The 22,743-nt window shown below is 38.7% G+C and overlaps 2 protein-coding genes and 1 long non-coding RNA gene across 5 annotated transcripts; 1 reads left to right on the top strand and 2 right to left on the bottom strand.

The window, feature by feature from the left end:
• Positions 1-172: 172 nt before the first annotated feature.
• LOC149702930 (uncharacterized) lies at positions 173-3,515 on the bottom strand. Of its 2 annotated transcripts, XM_089866840.1 has the most exons (4): positions 1,460-3,515; positions 1,074-1,159; positions 562-959; positions 173-486 (listed from the first exon to the last, which is right to left on the bottom strand). In XM_089866840.1, exons 1-4 carry the CDS (start codon positions 1,697-1,699, stop codon positions 479-481), a joined length of 732 nt encoding a protein of 243 aa, XP_089722966.1. In that variant the 5' UTR covers positions 1,700-3,515; the 3' UTR covers positions 173-478. The 2 variants fall into 2 exon arrangements, with proteins under 2 accessions (XP_089722966.1, XP_089722965.1); XM_089866839.1 differs by having other exon boundaries at positions 173-959; positions 1,460-3,514.
• An 11,952-nt stretch (positions 3,516-15,467) lies between these two features.
• Positions 15,468-17,371, bottom strand: LOC149702929 (uncharacterized). Its single transcript, XR_016381886.1, has 2 exons — positions 17,240-17,371; positions 15,468-17,158 (listed from the first exon to the last, which is right to left on the bottom strand). It is a non-coding gene; the product is annotated as an uncharacterized LOC149702929 (long non-coding RNA).
• A 115-nt stretch (positions 17,372-17,486) lies between these two features.
• On the top strand, positions 17,487-22,637 carry LOC149702928 (uncharacterized). 2 transcript variants are annotated; one of them, XM_089866837.1, is made up of 2 exons: positions 17,487-19,007; positions 19,062-22,637. In XM_089866837.1, the coding sequence occupies exon 2, from the start codon at positions 20,346-20,348 to the stop codon at positions 21,147-21,149; it is 804 nt and encodes a 267-aa protein (XP_089722963.1). In that variant the 5' UTR covers positions 17,487-19,007; positions 19,062-20,345; the 3' UTR covers positions 21,150-22,637. The 2 variants fall into 2 exon arrangements, with proteins under 2 accessions (XP_089722963.1, XP_089722964.1); XM_089866838.1 differs by having other exon boundaries at positions 17,487-20,424; positions 20,473-22,637.
• The last annotated feature ends 106 nt before the right edge of the window (positions 22,638-22,743 follow it).

Genomic DNA, 22,743 nt, shown 5'->3' with positions numbered 1-22,743 from the left:
GAGGAAATTTGGCCGCGTTCAGCAGAGCTAAGCGGACTCAGCGCTGAGTCAGCGCTTTTAGCTGTGTCCTACTGAACGAGTGAACGGATTTTGTTTTTTGACTTTGACGTCACGCTGCTCAGCGGCGCGCTGAGCCAGCGCGGTCACCAAAGAAAATAGTCGGGGGGGGGGGGGGTTGTTAATGAGCTAAGGCCGTGTTAAAGGCGACGAGCACTAAATAAGATTTTTAAATCAAATTAAAATGGCCAACAAGGAATTAGCCTGCGTTTACAGCGCTTTAATCCTTCAAGATGATGAGGGATGAAAAAAACTTTGGAATTTATATTTTAAAATTTCATTACAATTTACAATTTAGAAATATAGCGAGTCATTAACCTAGTTTTAGAAACTAAACTGAAAAGAAATTTTAACGTTACAATCATCTTTGGTTAATGAATTTTGTTTAAATTAATCAAACAGTGAACTTCATTTACAATATTTACACATCTGGTAAAAAAAAATATAAAATTAAAATTTCCTCTTTTTTATTTTAGGGATTATGTTTAATGTTAATAATAGTACCACTTTCTAGTAAGTTCAAAAGACATTGAACTCCAGATCGCGGATGATTCTGGGTGGAGTTGGCTTGAGCCAAACCATTAACATGGACACCATTTGGTCCACTTTCATATCTAGCTTGTCTTAACTCTTGATTTGTTCTTTGATGCTCAATAAGCTCCTTCTTAAGCCTATTATTTTCTTCAATAGACCTTTGCAATCTTAACTCTGCCTTTTTTCTAAGTTCTTGTTCAGCTTGAAGTTCTTTTACAGCTCGATCTCTCTCGGAAGTGTCCAATACTTTCAGATAACGCGGGTAAATTGGCCTTACGTCTTTTGATTTTGTAACTGCGTTGCACTGAGGGCATTTTCCCTTTAAGACTCGACCAGTTGAACTGATCTTCATCCATTTCTCGATGCAACTATTGAAATAATATCAATAACGTTATCTAATCAGAGTCTCAGAAGAATTAGGCTTTATTTTTTATGTTTTATAGTCTTCATAATTAACTATTAATTATTATATATATACTCACAGCTTTCCAAATAAATGTCCACAAAGTAAAGATACTAATCGGTGCTCGCCTGAATTAGTCCATGGCTCAAAACATATGGGACATGCCTAAAATACATATTAAATGTTAGGCTTCAAAAACTAAGCGATGCAATAAGATTCCGATAATTATGATTAAAGGGATGTACAATGTGTTATAATGTAACATATATATCTTATCCTACATCATGAAGAGCTCTATTGGCAATGCTTGAATTTTGTAGCATTACATTGCTTAGTTACTACTCCAGTAAATAGTAAACCATGGATTAACTAACACTAGCTTTAGTTAATCCATGAGTAAACCTACTACTTGAAAATATACTTCCTGGTGGCACGTCTCCCTCCATACAATTAAAAGGTACTTACTTCGCCACTTTTATCAAATGAATCATTATGTTTGACTTTTTTGGATTGTGGTTCATCAGATTCCTTGGCGTCAGCTTGGTCTGGGGTTGTAGAATTGTTGTTTGGGGCTGGATTAGGATTGCCATCAACATTATCCGATAAAAAATCATCAAAATCCGAATCTGGGAATAAGGTCATATCATAATAATCGTCGTCCGTAACCGAATTTGACGAGTTATCATCATCATCACTGTGTGACATTGTTTGTAATCTTTCACTTTAAATTTCGAATTTCAATTGAAGATCCTTGCCTATTATGTCCAAAAACCGATAAAAAAAGCTGGTGCGCACTATTTGTATTATTATGGGACACTTGTTAATTTTCACAGACTTATTAATAAATATAAGTATCAATTTAATTGAAATCACGGGATATATTTTACAGAGTTCCACTACAAATAAATTAATAAGTGTCAAAACCGTTAACCATTTTTAGTTTTCAAATAACGGGTCTCGTGTATATGGTGGCGCGCGGTCGCGTTTTCGTTTTTCTCAAATTCTCCCGCGCGTTACGGACGGTGGTACGAGGGAGTTTCCGGCTCAGTCGCGCCGCCCACCTACAATACCATTTGGCAATTAATGCCTCAAACGGAAATGCCTCGGTACTGCGCATTGAAGGGGGTTGTTAATGGTCTTAGGTTTAACATCCCTTGTAAGGAGCTGTAAGGCTTATCAAGCCCTAGATTCTCAACAACAAGATAAAAAGTATCGGTCCCAGGCTCCCAGCCGAGAAATAAGGATGTTTTTATTTAACTGTCCATTTGGCCAGTAGAGTTCAAGCACTTTAATTAAATAAACTGGACATTGGCCACTTGAAATGTTGAAACCTTGGAAGGTTTTTAATTAATTAAGAGACCACAGGGCCAGTAGACCACCAAGCATTTAATTTTTAAAGTGGACTTTTGTCCAGGGCCAGGGCATGACCAACTTAGATTACCGGAGGTGCTTGGACCGTCCAGAGCTTACGCGCATGAATATTTAATCATTAGCGTTTAATTTTGGAACTAATTTTACGGTTTTTTTGGAGAGCTTATTATCAAGTGGTGAAAGATTATATTTTTTCTATCTTAACGCCCCTTATTTTTTTTAGATTTTCTCCCACTAGGCCTATTTCCGGGCTAGGTTCGTTGGTTGTTAACCCTTTTGATCTTCTGGAAGTTCTAATTCAAAGAAATCGAGGGGAATTTTAAAAGCAAAAGCAAGTATGTACTAGCCTGTGGAACCCTGGATATTACAACTATAACATAAGTAAATTTATCGAAGGATTACGGGTAATCATTTTTTTGGAGTAAGGCATCGAGGGGCTAATCACTCTGATTTTCTGTACTTCTATTAAGGGTTAGGTGTGCGTTACGGGTAATAGTTAAAGGCTACGCGTAACGCATCGTGGGGCTACTTACTCAACTTTTGTGTTTGTGTCATACTATTACTATAATTGTACCATAAGGAATACGGGTAATCAATTTAGCACTGTTAAGGGTAGCGCATCGAGAGGCTACCCTCTGTTTGTGTCGCACTATTAAAATTATAACAGAAGAAAATTTATTGAAGTAAGTATTGCGCTGTTAAAGGCTTCGCATCAAGGGGCTACTCACTCGAGGTTTCTGTTTGTGTCGCACTAATATAATTGCAACAGAAGTAAATAAATTGAAGTTAGGATTGCCGGTAGTGATTTTTGCACAGTTAAAGGTAGCGCATCGAGGGGCTATTCACGCAAATTTTCTGTAGGCCTGTTAAGTACGATGTGAATACTATTATCATGAGCCCAGCCCTTGGGCCATCTTGTTTACGCTTCTATCTCTGGAACCAAGTCCTAACCATTTTCTGCAGAGTTTCACGGTTTCTATTATTGTCGGTTACGCCCCTCTCAGGTTCGCTAGTGCTACAGTGCATGACCCTATCGAGAGGTTATTTTTTTGCTATTCAATAGATCTTTCACTTTTTCCTATTTCTCTCCGAACCTAGCCCACGTTTTGGGTATTTTTATTTTTGACAAGTTCAAAGGTTGTTGGCTTAATTCTATACAAATAATTTTAAAGATAACATGCAACAACAAAAAGAGTTAAAATTTCGACCCGTAATTAATATGTTTTTTTTTCACATACTCTTTATCAATAAAAGTTTGTATATCTCTCCAGCTCAGCATGGGTTCCTGCGCAAACATTCGTGTTCAACCAACTTACTCGTAGCCACCAACCAATGGACTACTTGGTTAGACGAGGGCTTTGGCGTTGATGTCGTCTACCTCGACCTCGCTAAAGCCTTCGATAGTATCCCTCATGATAAATTACTGCGTGCCCTATTTCTAGCCGGAGTTACTGACCAGGCTTTGCAATGGTTATCCCATTATCTAACTGACCGCCGCCAAAGAGTTGTCCTACAGGGTCAGCACTCTCCCTGGGCCCCCATTGAGAAAGGTGTCCCCCAGGGTTCAGTTTTAGGTCCACTACTCTTCAATGTATTTATCAACTCCCTCCCTAGTGTTGTTAAATTTTCGCAAGTTTTGCTATTTGCAGATGATACGAAGCTTTCATCCCGTATAAAATCCCTATCTGACTCCCTAAACCTGCAAACTGACCTGGATTCCGTAGAAGCTTGGGCCTCTGAACATGGCCTCAGCTTCAATATTAATAAATGCGCTGTACTTCACCTAGGATCCTCTAACCCACGGTATACTTATCGTCTCTACGGTCAACCTATCCGTGCCACCCTATCTGAATCTGACCTGGGTGTTACAATGGACCCATCCCTTAAATTTACCTCCCACACCAATAAAGTCTCTAAAAGGATTTATTCCCTATCAGGCTTAATTCGTCGTAATTTTAACAACCGCTCCCCAGCCCTCATTAAAACCCTCTATAATGCATTGGCCCTCCCTATTTTTGACTATGCCTCCCCTATTTGGACACCATCTTCCTCCCTTGGTATTACTGCCCTACAGAAAGCCCAAAACAAATTTACTAAACTAACTCAAAAATTAGATAAACTCCCAGCCCCTTCTCGATTAGAAAAACTTAAAATTGATCCCGTCATTATCCGCCATAAAATTAACAACCTATGTTTACTTCATGACTTCTTTAATAACAAATTGGCACTTAACGTTGAAACTTTTTTCCACCCTGCACCGTATCCCTCTACCCGTGGACACTCCCTTAAACTTGCAAAACCACGCGCCCTGACGTCTATCCGCCAACATCATTTCACCCACACTGTTATCTCAGATTGGAACGCACTCCCTGAATCTATTATTACCATCTCAGATAAATCAAAATTTCGCGCTAAGTTATCGGCTCACTTCAATAATACCCCAAATTGACCTGTAGTCATACCGTTTTTTACTTTGTTACTTATCTTTTTTTCTACTTTGTCACTTATTTTTTTTTTTTTTTACTTTGTTACTTATCTCTTTTTGTTTTTTTTTCTTTTTTTACTAATGTATAACTAAATCGTTAATCTCTGTATAACTAAATCGTTAATCTCTCTCGGTTGTACTAACCAAGCTCTAATGGCTTACCTGTACTGAACTAAATAAATAAATAATCTTTAAAATGCGAATAATAGTTATAAAGGTCTACGCATATTACCATGAACCTCTTTATACCCTCTTTGCATGAACCAACTATAACAACTTTAGTTGTTCATTTCGCATAGTAACTTTAGAAAAGGTTGGCCCCCAAAGTTTCAAACCCTAGCGACGCTACTGCTCTTACAATATATTCTCCGTGGGGCGTGGACCGTGCTTGAAAGAAGTTCATACAGATAAAAGCTAAAAAAAGAAAAAAAAACACCGCCCAACCCAACCCAGTTTTAAAAAAACTAACCCTTGACCCCTATTCGAAGTTCATCTTTCCCGATTCCTCCCTTGAGCTCTAACGCAGAATTGCTAAACCTTCTCCATTGTGTAGTTTTTATTGAATACACTCTAGTTTTTCCATGGTCAAAGTACTTATAGGTTAAACCCGTTTACGGACGTGGATTTAGAACGTGAGGTCAAAAAGGTCAGAGAAAGGGATAAAAGGGTCAAAATCCTCACTGCTTGGATTATCGTCTTGCCTAGTTGCCTTTACTCTTTGGACAAAGACAATAGGACAATTACCGACCCAAGTAAGTAATTCTTCTTAAACCGGATTTTTATTGTTACATTTTATAACATTTGTCGAGTTCATAAGTATCGCCAATGGTTTCTTTATAATCATAATAATGGTTTTGAATTTAGGTTTCTGATGATTAAAGTAAGATGTTTAAGTATTTTATTAATATGACCCTTAAGTGTGTTTGTTCTTTGGCAACACCTAAGACAAATTGAATGAATGAATATTTATTTACTTCTCTTTACAAGAGTCCATTTTGTAACAGGGAGGAACCTATTAAATAGGTCCGCAAGTATAGTATCACATGTTTAAAATGAAATTAAATTGGTTTATTACAAACAGATAAAGCAACGCGCAGGGGCGAGATCGCCATTGCGGTATTCTTTCCTCGCGCCAATATGCAACGCCCCACGGAGCCCGCGTTCTGGTACACGCGGGAAGGTAACCAACTCGCACTTCCTCTGGCGGAGCTTCTTGGCGAGAGGGAGGATACCTCAATGGCCGCCTCGCCTCTGTGTGTTGGTTTCACCGTTTGTAATTATCGAATCTGTCTATTTTGCTCTAAGATTTAGTAATTTCAGGAATAGATACAGTTAAATGGAATAGCCATTTCCTAAAATTCTTTAGACGAGTTTTGTATTTGTAGGAAAAGCGAGACAAATCATAATTTGACGAATTTTACCCTGCTTGATAAAACTAGCACGTGCTCCCAACCTCGCGTTGCTATACACAAAATAAATCGTTGTTTGAAAGGCGCCCGAATTAGGACTTGGCAATTAGGGTTAGCTCCACCCCTGGGCCCTGTCGCATTTCTGGTATTGTTTTTGTAGAGTAGAAGCTATTTACGACCCCCTCTTGATTTATTTTCTAGCATGAGTAGAAGCAAGAGTTATGTTGCGTAACGTAGTACTTCCAAGTTCCAATTTTATGACACGAAGCAGCTAGTTCTCAAGCCCGGCCCACAAAACCCGCGTAGAAATTAGCGTGGGATATAGAGCGCCTTGGTGTTCTATTTACTCATAGAACCAAAGCGGTACCAAACATGGCCGCCCATTGCCAAAGCTAAGCCCGTGACGTTTTACCTAGGCACTAACGTCACAACTGATATATCTCTATATAGGAGCGCAATTAGCAGTATTGATATATTTTATAGCATTCATGTTGGGTTTAGTCTAAATTCATGTATATAATAAATTCTTTCAAGGTAATTTGTAACGACAGATTTGATAAAAAGTAATCTTCCCTTTAAAATTAATAAACGTAAGGAATTATTTAGACCACCTGGGCTTTAGATGTTTTCTTGCCTCTTGGGGCTCAATAAAAAATACCCCTTGGTAAACATGTGTTGTTAAACCTGTGTTGTTAAACCTTGACCCTCCAAGTGACATTGATTTTTCTAGAAATCCCTTTTGTTTCTGCTGGTCGGGAAACGCAGTAAGGTGACCGACCGTGCAGAGTCACCTTAGGGCTAACTAGGATGAATATGTATATTTGGTGGTGACAAGAGACATCCGACCTAGTAATAGTTCTATAAAACCCCTACCCCGTTAAGAGAATGAATATAATGGAAAATATTGAGGCTGGCCAGGCCATTGTGTATTGCTTGCTATTGTTTTTCAAGTGGTATTGTATTATATTAGTCGACTTAACTGTAAGAAACAAAACCGGTTACACGATTTGAAAAAGTGCAAACACGTGCGCGTACAAAGAGATCGTGACCCTTTCAAGAAGACGGGCAAAAGACAGAAGATGATTGGTCCCTCTTTCTTGCGAAGAGCGCAAAAAGACGCATGATGATTGGTCCTCACAATGCTACCTGAAGTCAAGGAAATTCTATAAAAGGGTCGTGAGCCCCATTGTTGGTCACACTTGGTAAGAGCTGGCGAACGGAGCGGACGCACGAGCAGAGACTGACTATAACGAACTCGCAGTTGGAGCTGTATGGAAGAAAGACCACGAGGAGACCTAAAATCCTGGCCTGGGCCTACTTGAAAAACAGTTCCTGTCCTGATACCCGAGCCGAATGAGAACCCTAACCCATCGGTGTTATCTGACCGAGATCCGGCGTGGCGCCTTAACAGTTAACACCCCTCGTCCCGCCACTTTACAACTACCAAGTCCGGCGGCTCCGGCCGTTTTCAATTGCGGCACGTCTGTTGTCCATCAGCGCTAGCGCACCATTATCTAGTCCGTTCATAACGAACACCGGTTGCCGCGATATTAAATAATAATCCGGCAATGTTAGAGTTGCTCCGTCGTGTTTGTGCGCGTAAAATTAAACCAACCAAACCGTTTTGTTCGCGCTTAAAAACAAAGGTTCCAGTTTCTCAGACGAACTATGAAAAAGACTTTTAACCATCGTGAAGAACCCGGTAAGTACCCTTAAACCATTTTTGGTATTTTTAAGCGTTTAAATTAACGCCCTTGTAATATTATATTTAAGTTGCATGTTTTTCATTATTAGTTAATTTTTAAGTAATTTTAGTTGTTAACTATCGTAAGGAGGTAGTAAAAGTGATTACTTATAGATTATGATTAAATTATTTTTCTTGGCCAATCTCAATAACCTCTATTACTTCAATATAGAGATTTGAAATTACCGCAATTGTCAAAAATGGTAATTTACCCTGTAAATTACCGATTGAAATTTTGGAATAACATAAATTACTGTTCAGTCGATAATTTATGGTATTTTATATTTTCACAGGCTTATTACCGCGGTCTTTTTACCGGTAAATTACCATTTTAAAATTACGGTGTCCCTAAATTACAGACTCACATCTCTATCCATGACGTAGCACAGGTTTTCCTCTGCGTCATGGGTCCTCTTTAAAAAACCCCAATTTTTGGTTCCATACAGTTTAGGACCATCATGCTTTATTTTACTTCTATCGAAGGGAATATCCCCAGTTTACAAGATTCTGTTTTGATAAAAAATATAAGAAAAAGGGAATACATGAATTAATTTATACATAAATGTGGTTATTTTGAACTCTGTTATTTATGATTTTAGTTAATTTTAAATATTATTTTACATTTAAAGATTCTAATTTAGAAAGATACGTGCATTATTTTGCTTTACCAAATTCTCCCCTTGAACTCTTTAACACTTATTGTCCCCGGGCCCTTTTGCAAAAATAACTCGAATAATGGGGTAGTTTTTTAAGTAACCGCACCTGTATCATCAAATTGAATGATCAAAGAAAGGAGGTGAATCACTCAAACGCACGTGAACTTTTACGGGGCAAGGTCAAAAAACTCGGAGAAAGAGTAATGTCAGTTCTACGTATGCAAACGTCATACGCTTCTATCTCTAGGCTCTTACAAAAGCGCGCCTAGAGGGAGGGATACACAGTCTACTCCCCTCTCTACCGACACTACTCTCTCTTACAAAGTTGCCTCCAATGTTGGAGATACACAGTTCACTCCCCCTCTACCGAAATTACTCTATTTCACAAGTTTAGTCACGTGTGTTGCTATAACCAGGTGGCACCTAAAGCTTATGCCAAACCTAAAACCGGGGTACTATAGGAAAATTTACGGCCATGCCTGTATAAGTTCACTTCTCCAAGGTGCAATATTTGCTATGGGGGACAAGACTTTACGCGTGTTCCAACCATTGAGCGGATGAAATTTATCTCCCCCTTTAACTCCCCTTGCTCGTGGCTATAGAGAGAGTTCATCTTAAGTTTAACCTGCGAAATAGAGAATGGGTGGTCTTTTCTTTCATTTTACCCGCCCCCCCCCCGATATTTCTCAGAGCCCAAGGGGTAAGGAAGAATTTTTAACCAGGACTAAAAAACTTCATTATATCTTTGTAGTTTGGACGTTAGGGAGTCGGGTAGAATTTGGCAACCAGTAGGAAGTTCGAGGTCGAACCGATGATACCCAGAGAACCACTTCATCCAAAATCAACATCTCTCTATTGTGCGCGTAATCAACACTCGCAGTGGCAGTGGACGCGAAGAAAAATCTCTATTGGTGCGCAAAACGAAACTTCCATTTGGTCACGTGTGCGATATCGAAAGGGAAATCTAGCTCAAATCTGGTAAACTCCACCAAGGTCTTGCCGTTACTCCTTGGCCAAAAACATTAGGACCGTCGCCGAGAAAAGTAAGTGCCCCGTTAATCGGGTCTCGTTATCATAACATTTTATAACAATCATCGAATCCTCAAGATTCGCTAAGGATATGGTTTCTGTATAATTATGAAACAATAGTTTCGCTTCTGTTAGTTAAATTAAGGTGTTTTAGTATTTTATTCGTGTTACAATAAGTTCATTAGATATCTACATTCCAACTTCAAGGATCTGTTATTGAGATTGTTGTCAGTTTGGAGTTAAACTTTATCACAATCAAGTCTCGATATATTTTAATACCATAAGTTTGTCACTAGTTACTGAGAGAGAGTTTGCTCAGGGTTCATACAAACCTGGAAAACAGGGAAAATCTGGAAAAATCAGGGATATAAATAGTTCACAAAAACATCAGGGAAAATTCAGGGAAATTTCGAATTTTTAGTAAAATTCAGGGAAATCAGGGAAATTCGCGTCAAACAGGGGCCAAGTAATTAAGCAAAATGTTCATAAACATTCCCTCCATAGGATTAACATTACACTATACTTTGGAGGGTCATAACTGTGGTTCTACTAGAGATACGGGGATGTCCTTTGATTATGTAATAGTCCTATTTGACCCCCACCTCCTTCGCTAACGTTTGCCCCATAGGATACTCCATATACGGGAAAAACCAGGAAAATTCAGGGAAGTATATGGGGAAAAACCTGGAAATCTCGGAAATTTGTTTTCCAAAAGTTGTATGAACCCTGTTTGCTGCAAAACCGCTTGTAGTCAACTCTCGAGTCTCGCGTCGTTCTCGAACTAAATCATGTTAGTTCTGTCCATTTTTGATACCGTATATTTACGAGAAATTGGCCTATATATTTACGAGAAACCGTTTTAGAAGGTTGATTTTAAATTATTATTCGCCTTTTAGGGAGCAAAGTTTTGCACAAATATTTTGTTTACCATAGGTATTTTGGGGAAAGGAGTTTCAAAGTCTTTTTGATCGGATTGGTATATTTAGGGGTTTTTTCTGGGCTAATTTAACGGACTCTTTTCAAAAATCGCTAGTAAAATAGGGCCAGGTGTTTGACCAGCTGGCTTTCTTAAGGCTGAACATCCGGTATGTAGATCCAAAGACATTAGTTATGGCTTCTAACGATGGACCTACGCCTGTTGGATTCGTAATGGTGAAGCCCTATTTCACGTCTTTGCATCCACGAACCGAATGTTCTGTCTTAACGGGCAAGAGGATTTTGTAGTTAAATATGTTTCTGAGAAAAAGAAAAAACCAAAATTTCGGAATACGCATCTGAAATAGGACCAAGGGAGAATAATTTTTCAGGTTTAAGAGGTCACTCACATAGACGGCTTATCAACTCGTACAGGAGAATTTAAGAAATTACCCTTAGTTGATTCCCAATTTAGACCTCACAGACCTTAGTGTTAGCCTCTAAAACATCAAATCTAAGCCTCAATGAATACTTCGGTTCAGACCTATTAAATTTTGCCGCGAAAAACTATTTTCCAACCTTACCTCTATGGGCGCGACTTTTAACGGGCGATTTAGGTAGACACTACACTGCAAGTAATAAGAAATTTAGCCCTGGCAGAACATTAGTTTTTTGCTGCCCTCAAACCTTCGTGTTAGCCTCTAAAACATGCAATATTACTTGCTTGAAAACCAGATTGTTTATTCAGGATAAAAACATGAATTGAAAGGTAGCGTAGTACACAATGGGAAGATAAATGTAGGTAGTCATGTCGGTTAATTCCAACCAAAGTACTTGGTATGAAGACTGGTCCTTCACACTCTACGGTTTTGCTGAATGAAAAATTTCTTTTCTGACCATTAATTTTTGGAAACGTAATATCCCCTGAAAACCGGTTTTCGCCCCCTATTTCTTCTCCCTTTTCACTCTCGCGGAAACACCCTATAGGGAGCTAACAGTTCTGACCCTGAAACGTCACACCCTTCTATCTCTTACTGGAGTTTCATCCCCCCTAACGGTTGGAAACAGTATTCTACGCGCAAAAATGCCAACCAGAGACGGGCTGCGTGACGCCAGACTATCTCTTCCCCCTAGCCAGTTGTTAGCTCCTTATTCTTTTAGTGAGACAGAAAGTGAAACGTTGCCAATTAAAAATTTTACAGGTGAATCAGAGATTCTAGATACGCAAAGTTTAACCTCCTCCCCCCCGGACGCTTTCTTAATTTCGCGATTTCATTCTTCAGTCCACGTCTTGTTAGAGTTTTCAATAGTCACATTTTGAGTTAGGGGTATTAAAATCCAGAATGTTTCGATTCCATTGCATTCATTCTCTTCTTTCAATAGCCTCGTTACTTTTTAAAGAAGCAGTTCTTAATATAACTTTTTTACCTATAACCACCCAGTGTTTCAGTGTCTAAATGCTCGTGTTCGTAGTGGGGAGGAAATTAATACTGATTTTGTGTACAGTAAGATATTTTTAATGAGCTCCAGCAGCCCCTAACGGTGTGGCTTCAACTGTTTTTTCTGGAGGCTGTAAATATAGGCGTAAAAGAACAATATTTACTTTAGACTCTGGACACATAATGATTAAAATTAAGTATACATCAATAATGATTATAATATTACGGTTAAAATATGAAAAAGAGCATAGAGCAATAATCTAAATAATATGGTAAAGGTTATACAATAATGATAAAACTAATGCAACTACGTCCATAGACGCTGAAACGTTTCTCCACTCGGTCCTTCAAAACTTATAGGTAAAGCTACCGTGGGGTAGTGGTCCATTAAAGTCAATGCAGTCTAGGGGAAAATAATTAGGATTGCAGAGGGAGAATCGTTGCCATTGGGTGTAGGTTTAATAAAAATAGACATGTGTAGAATTGTTTAGACAGTATTTAATTATTTAACGTAAAGTTAATTAAACAACTGGCTACTCATCAACTTTGTATTTACATACGTTAAACCCATGGTGCACCTCATGGGGCTGTTTCATAACTATTAAATTTATAATGGGTTGCTGGTACCCTGATTATTATTCACACTCACCGCGCAGCGTCCATCACCCGACAGGAGATACTCTTCGGAGGCGCGAAACCGCGGGAGTCACCGGCTGACCGCATTAACTCTTTTATGCATTCGCATATCGCGAGCGTTTTTTCCGGAGATCGAGAAAGGTCTTCTTCTGGCCGGTGCTACTTTCTAATCTTCAGTTCTGAACTCTCTTTTTTTTTGGTGTCTCGACTCTACAGAGCCGAGCACACACACACGCCGAAGCAATTATGTCCCAACGACTGTCAAAGTGTTATTAATGGGACACTCTGGCATCCAGGTATCCTGGCGCCCATTTTTGGGTACCAGCTTAAAGGGGTTACGGGTTACCAGCAGTAAGAGAAAAGGTTCCTCTCTGTCGCGCCGCCTAAGGTGCGGTCGGTCCACGCAGAGAGGGAACGGACAACAATAGAGTATATAGTTGATGAGAGCCATAGATAAAAATCAGTTCTAAGAAAATGTATGAGATAGTTTTTGGAAAAGTGGTTCATGGCATGGGAACCAAAATCTTAGAACTAAAACTGTTATAACGCGATTCCAAGCTTTATCCGAACTTGTGTTTTCTCGTGGTACAGGTTACCTAACTAGGTTACCTTGTATCCTCTATCAATTTAATTCAACATTGCGAAAAGAGCTCTGACCGGGTCTCTGTTTTCATAGACGGAGCCCGTGTAGAGTACCATTTCGATAGCTACGGCTTGCCACCATTTATGCCTTGTATGTGAAGATTTTTATCTTCTATTAGCAGAAAATGTCGGGAGTTTGGCGCACTCCTGTAAGCCAAGCTTCTGGGCGACAAAGTTTGAGGGAATACGACACATGTCGGCTCTCCGACTGCCCCGTGTCCGCCGGAGGTGACTTGACCCCAACATCCCTTCCGTCACCTCCCAAGTAAACCTCTATTCTTTTACACTGATTAATCACATTTGGCAAATGGCAACATCAGAGAGTCTTATTCACAGAAGTGATAAGAAAAGAACTAAAACTGAAAGATGCAATAAATATTGCGAAACAATTTGTTAATCATACACGGCGAATGATGCAAAAGTGTGAAAGGAGCTTAATAGTATTAACGTGTGGTTGCCTGGTGGTAAAGCGTCCAGCTCTGTGTTGTTTCAACAACATTTGAGTTTCCACTTCAGGGGTCTTCATCCTACCAACGGCACTTTTTGCTTCGCCATGCCCTTAAAAAAGGCTATATAGAAATGTACAGGCTTTCGATACTGCTTGAATCAAGTTTTAGAGTTGTGGATTGCTACCTTTTTATTATTATTTTACACCTTTAACAGTATTATTTTTGTTATTCAAGTGTGCTTGATATTAGTATTTTAATACGTATTAATATTATTACTATTATTCATGTATGCTTAATTTAAAGAATTAAATGTCCTTAGGCTAAGCATGAAAGTATATTTAAAGCTGAAAGAAAAACTAGCTGCAGCTGCCAGCCTGCCATCCTCAGGATGCGCTGGAGTTGATTAAAATGTAATTCCAACTGCTACCACCTGAGGTATTATGTTCTGCCAACAGCTTGGGCAACAAGCTGTCCTGGCAGATAGAGACACTGGTGTGGGATACACTCTCTTAAGTACCCTTTTAACAGGTAGCCAAACCCATGTAAACATGCCCTTAAACGAAAACCCCCTATCTGGATTAACTATTACCCAAACGGAAGTCGTCTCCACCCAGGAACAGGTACCCGAATCTAGAATAGAAAGCTCTAAAACACCAGCATCGTGAAATTTAAATGCAACTCGTAGAGACGAAAGTGTAAGACTTTGTAGTATAGATGTCCTCCCCTACCTCTGACAGTAGATCTTACGAAACGGACACTGACGATAGTGGTACTCAATTTTTCATACTTAATCCCCGAGGCCTACAGAGAAATCATTTTAATTACCACGAAAAGTTCATATTGAACGTTAAGTTTTTTCTGTATACCCCGATAACAATAACCCCAATAAGAGACCGAAGTTTCATGACTCATAGAAGGAGAGGGAACCGGGTACCAGTTTTCAAAGCAAATAATTGTTGGGCTAATGCTCTTTTTCAAGCACTGATGGAATTGTCTGAGTTTAATTTAAAGGGAATTAGCGATAATAATATTAATTTATTTATTAACAAACTCAGAGTTACTGGAAATAACATTCACCCGGCCTCCAGGATTGATGTTGAGTGCTTTTTGTGTAGGTCTTGGTTTTGTCTAGAGGAGTTTTACAGTATAGCACATTAGCAATATACAAGATCCTTTAGAATGTTTCGACTTAATTGATCAATTAATTGGGTTGTCGGTAAAAAAAGCCAATGGAAAAAAAGCCAAGGTAATAAAAGACAAATTTACGAATACAAAAAATTGGCATACATTAACTACTTTCAAAATTCTGTTAAATCCCGGTGAAACGAGTAAACCGGTTATTTATACTGAAACTCGTAAATGTTCCAAGTACAGTCTGATCCAGAACCTAGCTTTAAAAAACACTCGGATATTCCGCCAGACTTTGAAGGTGTATCCATTGAAAATTTAGTTAATTGCAACAATTTTAATGTGGAAAAAAATTATCAAACATGCTCCGAATACGATTGCAACGGCAAAGAGTGTGAAACCGCGTATTTTGGCGATAATAACGTTATGATTTTTCAAAATTGTAGAAACCTGAAAGGTTTTTTAATTTTAAACCTTGCGATTTGACACCCCTTATAAATGTTTCTGGAAAATGTTTTAAGCTAAAGAGCTGTGTAGTATTTGAAAGCGATTTTAATGAATCAAACGAGATAGGAAAACAAATGAATCTGAAAGTTTTACTGGGTCTTTAATTTCACATCATCTTATAGAGATTTCTTAAAAGAAAAGAAAGAAAAAAAAAGATAATTGGACTTCTTGTAGTTTTTCGCTTTAGTTATCCTTCTTTGTCAAAACATTCCAGCTATAATATATCTGATGGCAAGATGGGGTCTGGTGAGGCCCTAGATAACTCTATTATTTCAAGCTATTTAAAGAGTAACGATTTTGACTGTAGTATAGAAGGATTAAGGGAAGAACTTTCGTCAAATGAGGCAGATAAACAAAGTAGCAGAGTAGATAAACTTGACGAAGATAATTTTTCTTACTGTAGTGGGGAAACTGGTGTTGAAGTTTCATCCACATCATCTTTATTTCCAGAAGAGTTAAGTGCAGATGTTTTAGGAGAGCAGATATACTCGCAAGAAAAACTTAATAGTGTAGAAATAGATAACGTAATAAATTTTGAATTTCCTAAAAAAATGTACGAGCGCATGAACGAAGGGAGGATGAATAGTAAAACACTGACAGATAGTTACAGGGACATAATAACAGACATTGTCAGAGAGTATAATCCACGGTGTATGTGGTATTTTCGAAGCCATTATGCTCCCGACCCTGTGAAGGGGTGGATTTTGTTTAGCTGCAATATGTACTGCACAAGGGCAGAGTGCGAAGCCATCTGTGGCCTTGCTTACTATTTTTAGAAGTTTTAAAGCCGAGCTTAAAAATTCAGGAAGATATTATCACCATCGAGACACAATAACAACTCCCCAGCTAAGAGGGGAGAGGTGACGTCTTGTAAGGAAGGATTTCATAGATAACCCTAACTTCATCCACATTTTTGGCAAGGGGTTGGTCACGGGCCTAGAAGCCCTAGGGACGGTTATTGACGCTGGGTTCCCCGAAACTCCTACCCCAGCAAAGAGCTAAGAGGCAACGTCTTTTTAAGGATTTCATAGATAACCCTAACTTACCACCTTTGAATATGCATTTTAAACTAAACGGGGAAACTTCAAAAAGGGACGTGGTTATGGGGAATTTGAAAAGAGGTGTCAGTAATATAGCTATTATTCGGCTAGTGAAATAAGAGGCAAGAAAACTGAAACGCGATGACGAAAATATGCATTCGAGTACAATTGCAAAAAAGAATAACCCGGAAATGAACGGTTATATTAGAGATAAGGGCGACTCTCCCTTTTTTGTAGACTTGCATACAAAATCGTCTGTCGCTATATATCGCGAATATTGGTCCCAAGCCACTATGTACTGGGATGCAACAGGCGCGAACAGGCGGGGTTTGCCAGAAATACGAGGGAAAACGTATGCTGTAATACGTAATTAGTATGAGTTTCCCAGACGCGAGTAAAAAATCGATCCCAATCCCATTAGCGGAACACCTCACAAGTGATCAGAGTTTAGCCGGTATAGAATGTTGGCTCAGACGGTTCGATAGAGCTCAACAATCCCTTTTAAAACAAAATGAAAGAAATACTCCAGCACTTATTTCTAGCGACCGAAGTTTAGTCTTAACATGTTTAGCTATTTTTAACATGGAAACACTCCCATTGTACTTGAAAAGGTCGATTAGAATCCAGAGGGGTGAGGCCAGAGGCCAATGATGAGAATATAAAAAAACTATCCTCCATTGTGGTACTTGTCAAATGAAGAAGGATGGATCTCGCCTGGCAAAGTCGTATTTGAAGCCGGATCACTCCGAATCCTTATGACTCGGATCGGCCTCATTCGGAGTGGACCGAAAAAACCGTATTCTCTATATAACCTAACCCCAATCCTTATCGTCATTCGGATACTTCGAAATTTCTCTCTCAATCTAAATTGACGTCACTTCCTCTTAAGCCACGTGTTGTTTTTTCCATCACTTGAGATTGCATGTGGTACTTTTCCACGCCCACTTCTTCTTTATTGGTCAATTTTATTAGGCGCGCTTTCAAATACACCACTTTGACATTACCTAGGGCGCCACAGCGGGCTACTGCGAACTAGTACTTATTAAGATTACACGCAATCCCATGTTTGATTACACAATTAATAACACTACTTTAACTACGTCCACTTGTGAGAGGGACTTAGGTGTCCTTATAGATCCCCTTCTCAAATATACAGCCCAATCCAATAAGATTGCCAAACGTATTAGGAGCTTAACAGGTATAATTCGTCGTAATTTAAATTTTAACTCTATACCTCTCATTAAAACTCTGTACAACTCCTTGGTCCTCCCTATAATTGATTACTGTTCGCCAATTTGGTCCCCCCATTTCTTGACTGATCTACAGGCTTTGCAAAAAGCTCAAAACGCATATTCGAAACTCCCACACAAAATTAGTAAGCTTCCGGCTCCCCAACGACTCTCCTTATTAAATATTGATTCTATCACTCTGCGACATAAAATTAATAACCTATGCTTAGTTTTTGACATTATAAATAACAACCTTGATTTAGATTTTTCGTTATTTTTCACCCGCCATATTAATGCAAGAACCCGTGGTCACTCACACAAACTAGTCAAACCTAGGGTGCTAACTACATTCCGACAAACGCACTTTGCGTATGCTGTTATCGACGATTGGAATTCGTTGCCCAATGATGTTGTCACTCTAACTACTAAATCCCATTTTCGTCGTAAATTATTAGACATTTTTCGTGTTAACTTGTGAGCTCTCTACTTCTTCAACCCTCCACTAATGATTTTATAAAAATTACATTATTGTGCAGCGACTTCAATTTTATAACTTTTCTGATATTGTTTTAATTGTTATCAGTATTATTATTTAATTGTTTAATTAGTATTATTATTGTTATACTTATTATTATTATTATTTTTTTTTCTTTAATATTTACATTATTAACCGTTTGTTAGTTCTCATATTAATGTACTCCTGTAGTGTCTTTCAGTAACATGGCTATGTACCACACTTACGATGTTCACACATACGTCACATTGTTGACTTTGTGGACAACGCACGGAAATAAATAAATAAATAAATAAGATGGGCAGGGAAAAAAACCGCGTGGGGTTGCGCTTTTGCTAGTAGGGGTAACAAAGAGCAGTTTCCAGTCTTTCCCCTTGAGGCGCTTCGAGCGCGGGGCATCGGGCATGCGCAAAACAGAATGTCGAAGTGGTGTATTGAAGGGATAGAAACTTTGGTTTTTCCCAAGGAGTGGAAAATTTGGTTAACGGGTCTTTGTATTAGGAATACATTCAATACAAAGAAAATTTTCTCTTTCTTAAGATACAAACACGTGCTTCTTTTTTGGTTCTTGCTTCCAATGGGCTGGATTACAGGAGAAATATTTATTTTTAAATCTCACTTTAACATTAATTTAAAATGGGTGTTAAAGTACACGCAAAGCAACAATTAATTTACGTAGAATTTTTAGAAGCTCATAGAAATTTTGTAGAAATGAAATTTAGCGCTACATTTAGTAGGGCCAAGTACGAGGCCATGTGGGAGGACTTAGCCTACCAATTCAATAGTTGCGGCGACTATAAATGTTGAAAACTGGAAGAAGGTACGTTATTTTAAATACATTTTAATATAAATTTTAACATAATAACTCCGTTAGTGCTTTACGGCATGGAAATCCCATGTAAAAGCCAAAGCCTCTAAGGCCAATATTGGCAAGACTGGTGGTGGGCCACCTCCGGAGTCCATTACGGATTTAGAAGGGAGGTTCATCCAAATTTTTGGCAAGGGGTTGGTCACGGGCCTAGAAGCCGTAGGGTCGGTTATTGACGCATCAACTTCTTCCCTCCGTTCTCCTGCGGATAACGGTTCCTCGAAGGAATCAACATCGTCATTTGTCCCCTTAGATGACAACTTCGAGGTTTATGTGGCACCGATTGTCACAATGGAGGTTGGAGAACCAACCATTGCTACTCCAACCAGCCGCGAGATTTCCGGTGGAAAATCGAGCGGAAACGAAGAAATGGGTTTTGTGTCAAACTCCGTTCAGATTCTGCAAAAAGTATTTTTATATAGCAAATCTAACTCCCACGCTTGATTTAAGTCTCGAAAAACCCTTTGAACTCGTAAGTCGCGACGGGCAAGGCGATTACCACGTTCAAATCGCAAGCGATGAAGCTCGAATTGAAAGAACAAAGCAGCCATACTAAAAAAAAATATGAACCGCAGCCAAGGTGCCAACAAAGAGGTATGGGAAAGAAACTATAAAACTCAGGCGGAAGTTCCGCGAATCTAAGATTTATGGCGGGAAGAGAGGCGGTAAAAACTCCGAATGCTCGATACGGCCGTCTCTTTCGGCCTCCGAATCCGGCCTCCGAATGATTCGGAGAGGTTATCACCGTAGGATAAGTTTCTTATAGAATACGTTTTATTTTCATTCGGAGAAATTGACTCCGTAGCAGAAGACAGACTGGCAGAGTAATTAGTCTATTGTACGGTAGATGGCGTTGCGGTACGTGTTACACGTTCCGGTTCGACCCCCTTTTTCCCTCCTAACTCACATAGATGCCCGTTTCTTTGAAGAGGCAAACCGTTTGTATAGGCAAAGCTAACGCTGAAATGTCCTCTTAGTTTAGTGGCCCGTGTTTACAGTAACATTTGAAAGATTGAAAAGAAAACATCTAGCATAAAAATTTATTTTATTAACCTAAGCCTATTCAACCTGATGAACCTAACCCCATTCTGATTTTTGAATCTAAGCCTATTCAAGTTTTTGAACCTGAAACTATTCAGGTTGTCGAACCTATCCTAAATGAGCCACGATCCATTAGCCAAATATTCTCAGAATATTTCTTTAAGTACGCTTCCTGACATAAGTAGGAATGCTTTAGAAGAGTATGACGTTTGATTACGTAGTAATGCAATTACTCTACCTTCCCACGTAATGGAACCTAAATCCATTAAATCAGTTGTACCTAGGCCTATCAAAGTAATTGAACCTGAACAAATTAAATCAGTTGAACCTAGGTCTATCAAAGTAATTGAACCTGAACAAATTAAATCAGTTGAACCTAAACCTATCCAAGAAACTAAAGCTAAACCTGTTAAATTAGTTAAACCTAAGCCTATCCAGGTAATTGAACCTGAACAAATTAAATCAGTTGAACCTAAACCTATCCAAGAAACTAAAGCTAAACCTGTTAAATTAGTTAAACCTAAGCCTATCCAGGTAATTGAACCTGAACAAATTAAATCAGTTGAACCTAAACCTATGCAAGAAACTAAAGCTAAACCTGTTAAATTAGTTAAACCTAAGCCTATCCAGGTAATTGAACCTGAACAAATTAAATCAGTTGAACCTAAACCTATTCAAGAAACTAAAGCTAAACCTGTTAAATTAGTTAAACCTAAGCCTATCCAGGTAATTGAACCTGAACAAATTAAATCAGTTGAACCTAAACCTATGCAAGAAACTAAAGCTAAACCTGTTAAATTAGTTAAACCTAAGCCTATCCAGGTAATTGAACCTGAACAAATTAAATCAGTTGAACCGAACTCTAAACCCATTATATTAGTAGAGCCTAAACCTATCCAAGTAACTGAACCCGAACCTATTGAATCAGTTGAACCTAAACCAATCCATGTAATTGAACCTAAACCAATCCATGTAATTGAACCTAAACCAATCCATGTAATTGAACCTAAACCTATCCATGTAATTGAACCTAAACCTATCCATTGTAGTTGAACCTGACCTGGCCCAACTAACTGAAAAGGAACCCTACCAAGTAAGCTCATGCGCAATATTCTCAAACCTTTTCTTTAGATACACTTCCCGACATTTCTAATAATTTGATAGGAAATAGGAATATTTTACAGTTAGAATATTGTCCGTTACGTAGGTCAAAACGGCCATTAAAGGCAAAAACGGAAGTAGATATGATTTACCCAGAAGAAAATCTCGGGATGTTTTTTGTTTGTGTAAAAAACCGGATGACAAAACCCTTTATTATCAATGCACAGAATGCGATGAATGGTTCCATTTCAAATGTGTTGGGTTAAGCGAGAGCCCCAATACAGAGGATCGAAAAAAGAAGTGTTTAAGAAAATACGAAGGTTTAGAAGAGAAATTTAAGCATGTTAGTCCAGAAGATAAAATAATTTGTAAACGTTTCAAAGGCTCATACCGTCTTGCCCAAAAGAGTATTTTTCAAATTAGCTTTCAAAATCCGAAGAAGCTCTCTCTCCTGTCTTTTCAGGTTAAGGTTAAAGGTCGACTTCAATCGCAAAGAGTTCTAGCGAATCCCCGCTGGGGTAAAAGATGGAAGGGTTCTAGCTAACTGAAAGCCGTGCAATGTGGTTCTAGCGAACTGAAGATACGCAATAGAGAATTTCCTTCAGCGGAAAGCAAAAATTCGAGAGGAAATAAATTTAAAAGGATATCTATTGTTCATCTTCAGTGCGCACGGCTTTCAGTTAGCGAGTACCCTTCCAACTTTTGACCCAGCGGGGCTTCGAAAATCGGCACGGTCGCTTCATTGTTAGTCTCGATGCTCGGTTTTCAGTTCGCTAGAACCCTTTTCGATGGAAGTCGGCCTTTAAAAACCCCTTTGGTTGGAAAATAGTTCTTCAAATATACTACTTACTACTTTCTATCGTTCACTTTTTGGACGAAGTTTTTAACGGGTGATTTAAAAAGGCATTTTGAGGCAGCAAACCTTCCCACACCAACCACGTATAATCCTCGTAAAAATTTTAATCCTGGCGTAATTAATTACATAGATAACGAATCGCCAACTCGGGGTCACGCGGAAATGTTCAATCGCGTTATAAAAGTAAACGGTACCTCTCGCGTCCATCAGATCTTACAAGAAGTATACCATATTGCTTGAGAACATTTACACACGTTTTATACGAATCATTAAAAAATTCTAATCGAAAAAAGAAGAGTTTAAGAAAATACGAAGGTTTAGAAGAAAAATTTAAGCTTGTTAGTCCAGAAGATAAAATCAAATGTAAACTTTTCAAAGGCTCATAGAAGCGTGCCCCAAAAGAATCATTATCAAATTGGCTTTCAAAATCCGAAAAAGAAAGCTCTCTCTCCTCAGGTTAAGGTTAAAGAAAGGTAATTCTCCCCGGGTTAAGATTAAGAAAGATGACTCTGTCCAAATTAACATTAAGAAACGCGAAACTCCCGAGCTTAACCCGTGTCTCCTAGAGTTATGAGACAAAGAGTCCCCCCCCCCAAATCACGGAACCAGAGCATTTCCAGGTTAAGAAAAAGTTTGGTAAGTATCATGATATAAGTCCCAAGTCCCAAATTGTTTATATGTCAGAGAATG

The sequence above is a fragment of the Phalangium opilio genome, unplaced genomic scaffold, assembly GCF_054372755.1.
Source record: "Phalangium opilio isolate 3A_F unplaced genomic scaffold, DU_Popi_V2 ptg000017l_1, whole genome shotgun sequence".
Classification (NCBI taxonomy): Eukaryota; Metazoa; Arthropoda; class Arachnida; order Opiliones; family Phalangiidae; genus Phalangium; species Phalangium opilio.
This window is presented reverse-complemented; position numbering and strand designations above follow the sequence as displayed.

What these genes read in the sequence shown, in the direction of transcription:
- LOC149702930 (XM_089866839.1), bottom strand. Translation starts at nt 1,699, where the DNA reads ATGTCACACAGTGATGATGATGATAACTCGTCAAATTCGGTTACGGAC. An exon ending in CATTTGATAAAAGTGGCGAA is followed by an intron (nt 1,160 to 1,459) that starts GTAAGTACCTTT and finishes TATGTATTTTAG; the next exon opens with GCATGTCCCATATGTTTTGA. An exon ending in GGACATTTATTTGGAAAGCT is followed by an intron (nt 960 to 1,073) that starts GTGAGTATATAT and finishes TTATTTCAATAG; the next exon opens with TTGCATCGAGAAATGGATGA.
- LOC149702928 (XM_089866837.1), top strand. Translation starts at nt 20,346, where the DNA reads ATGGAACCTAAATCCATTAAATCAGTTGTACCTAGGCCTATCAAAGTA.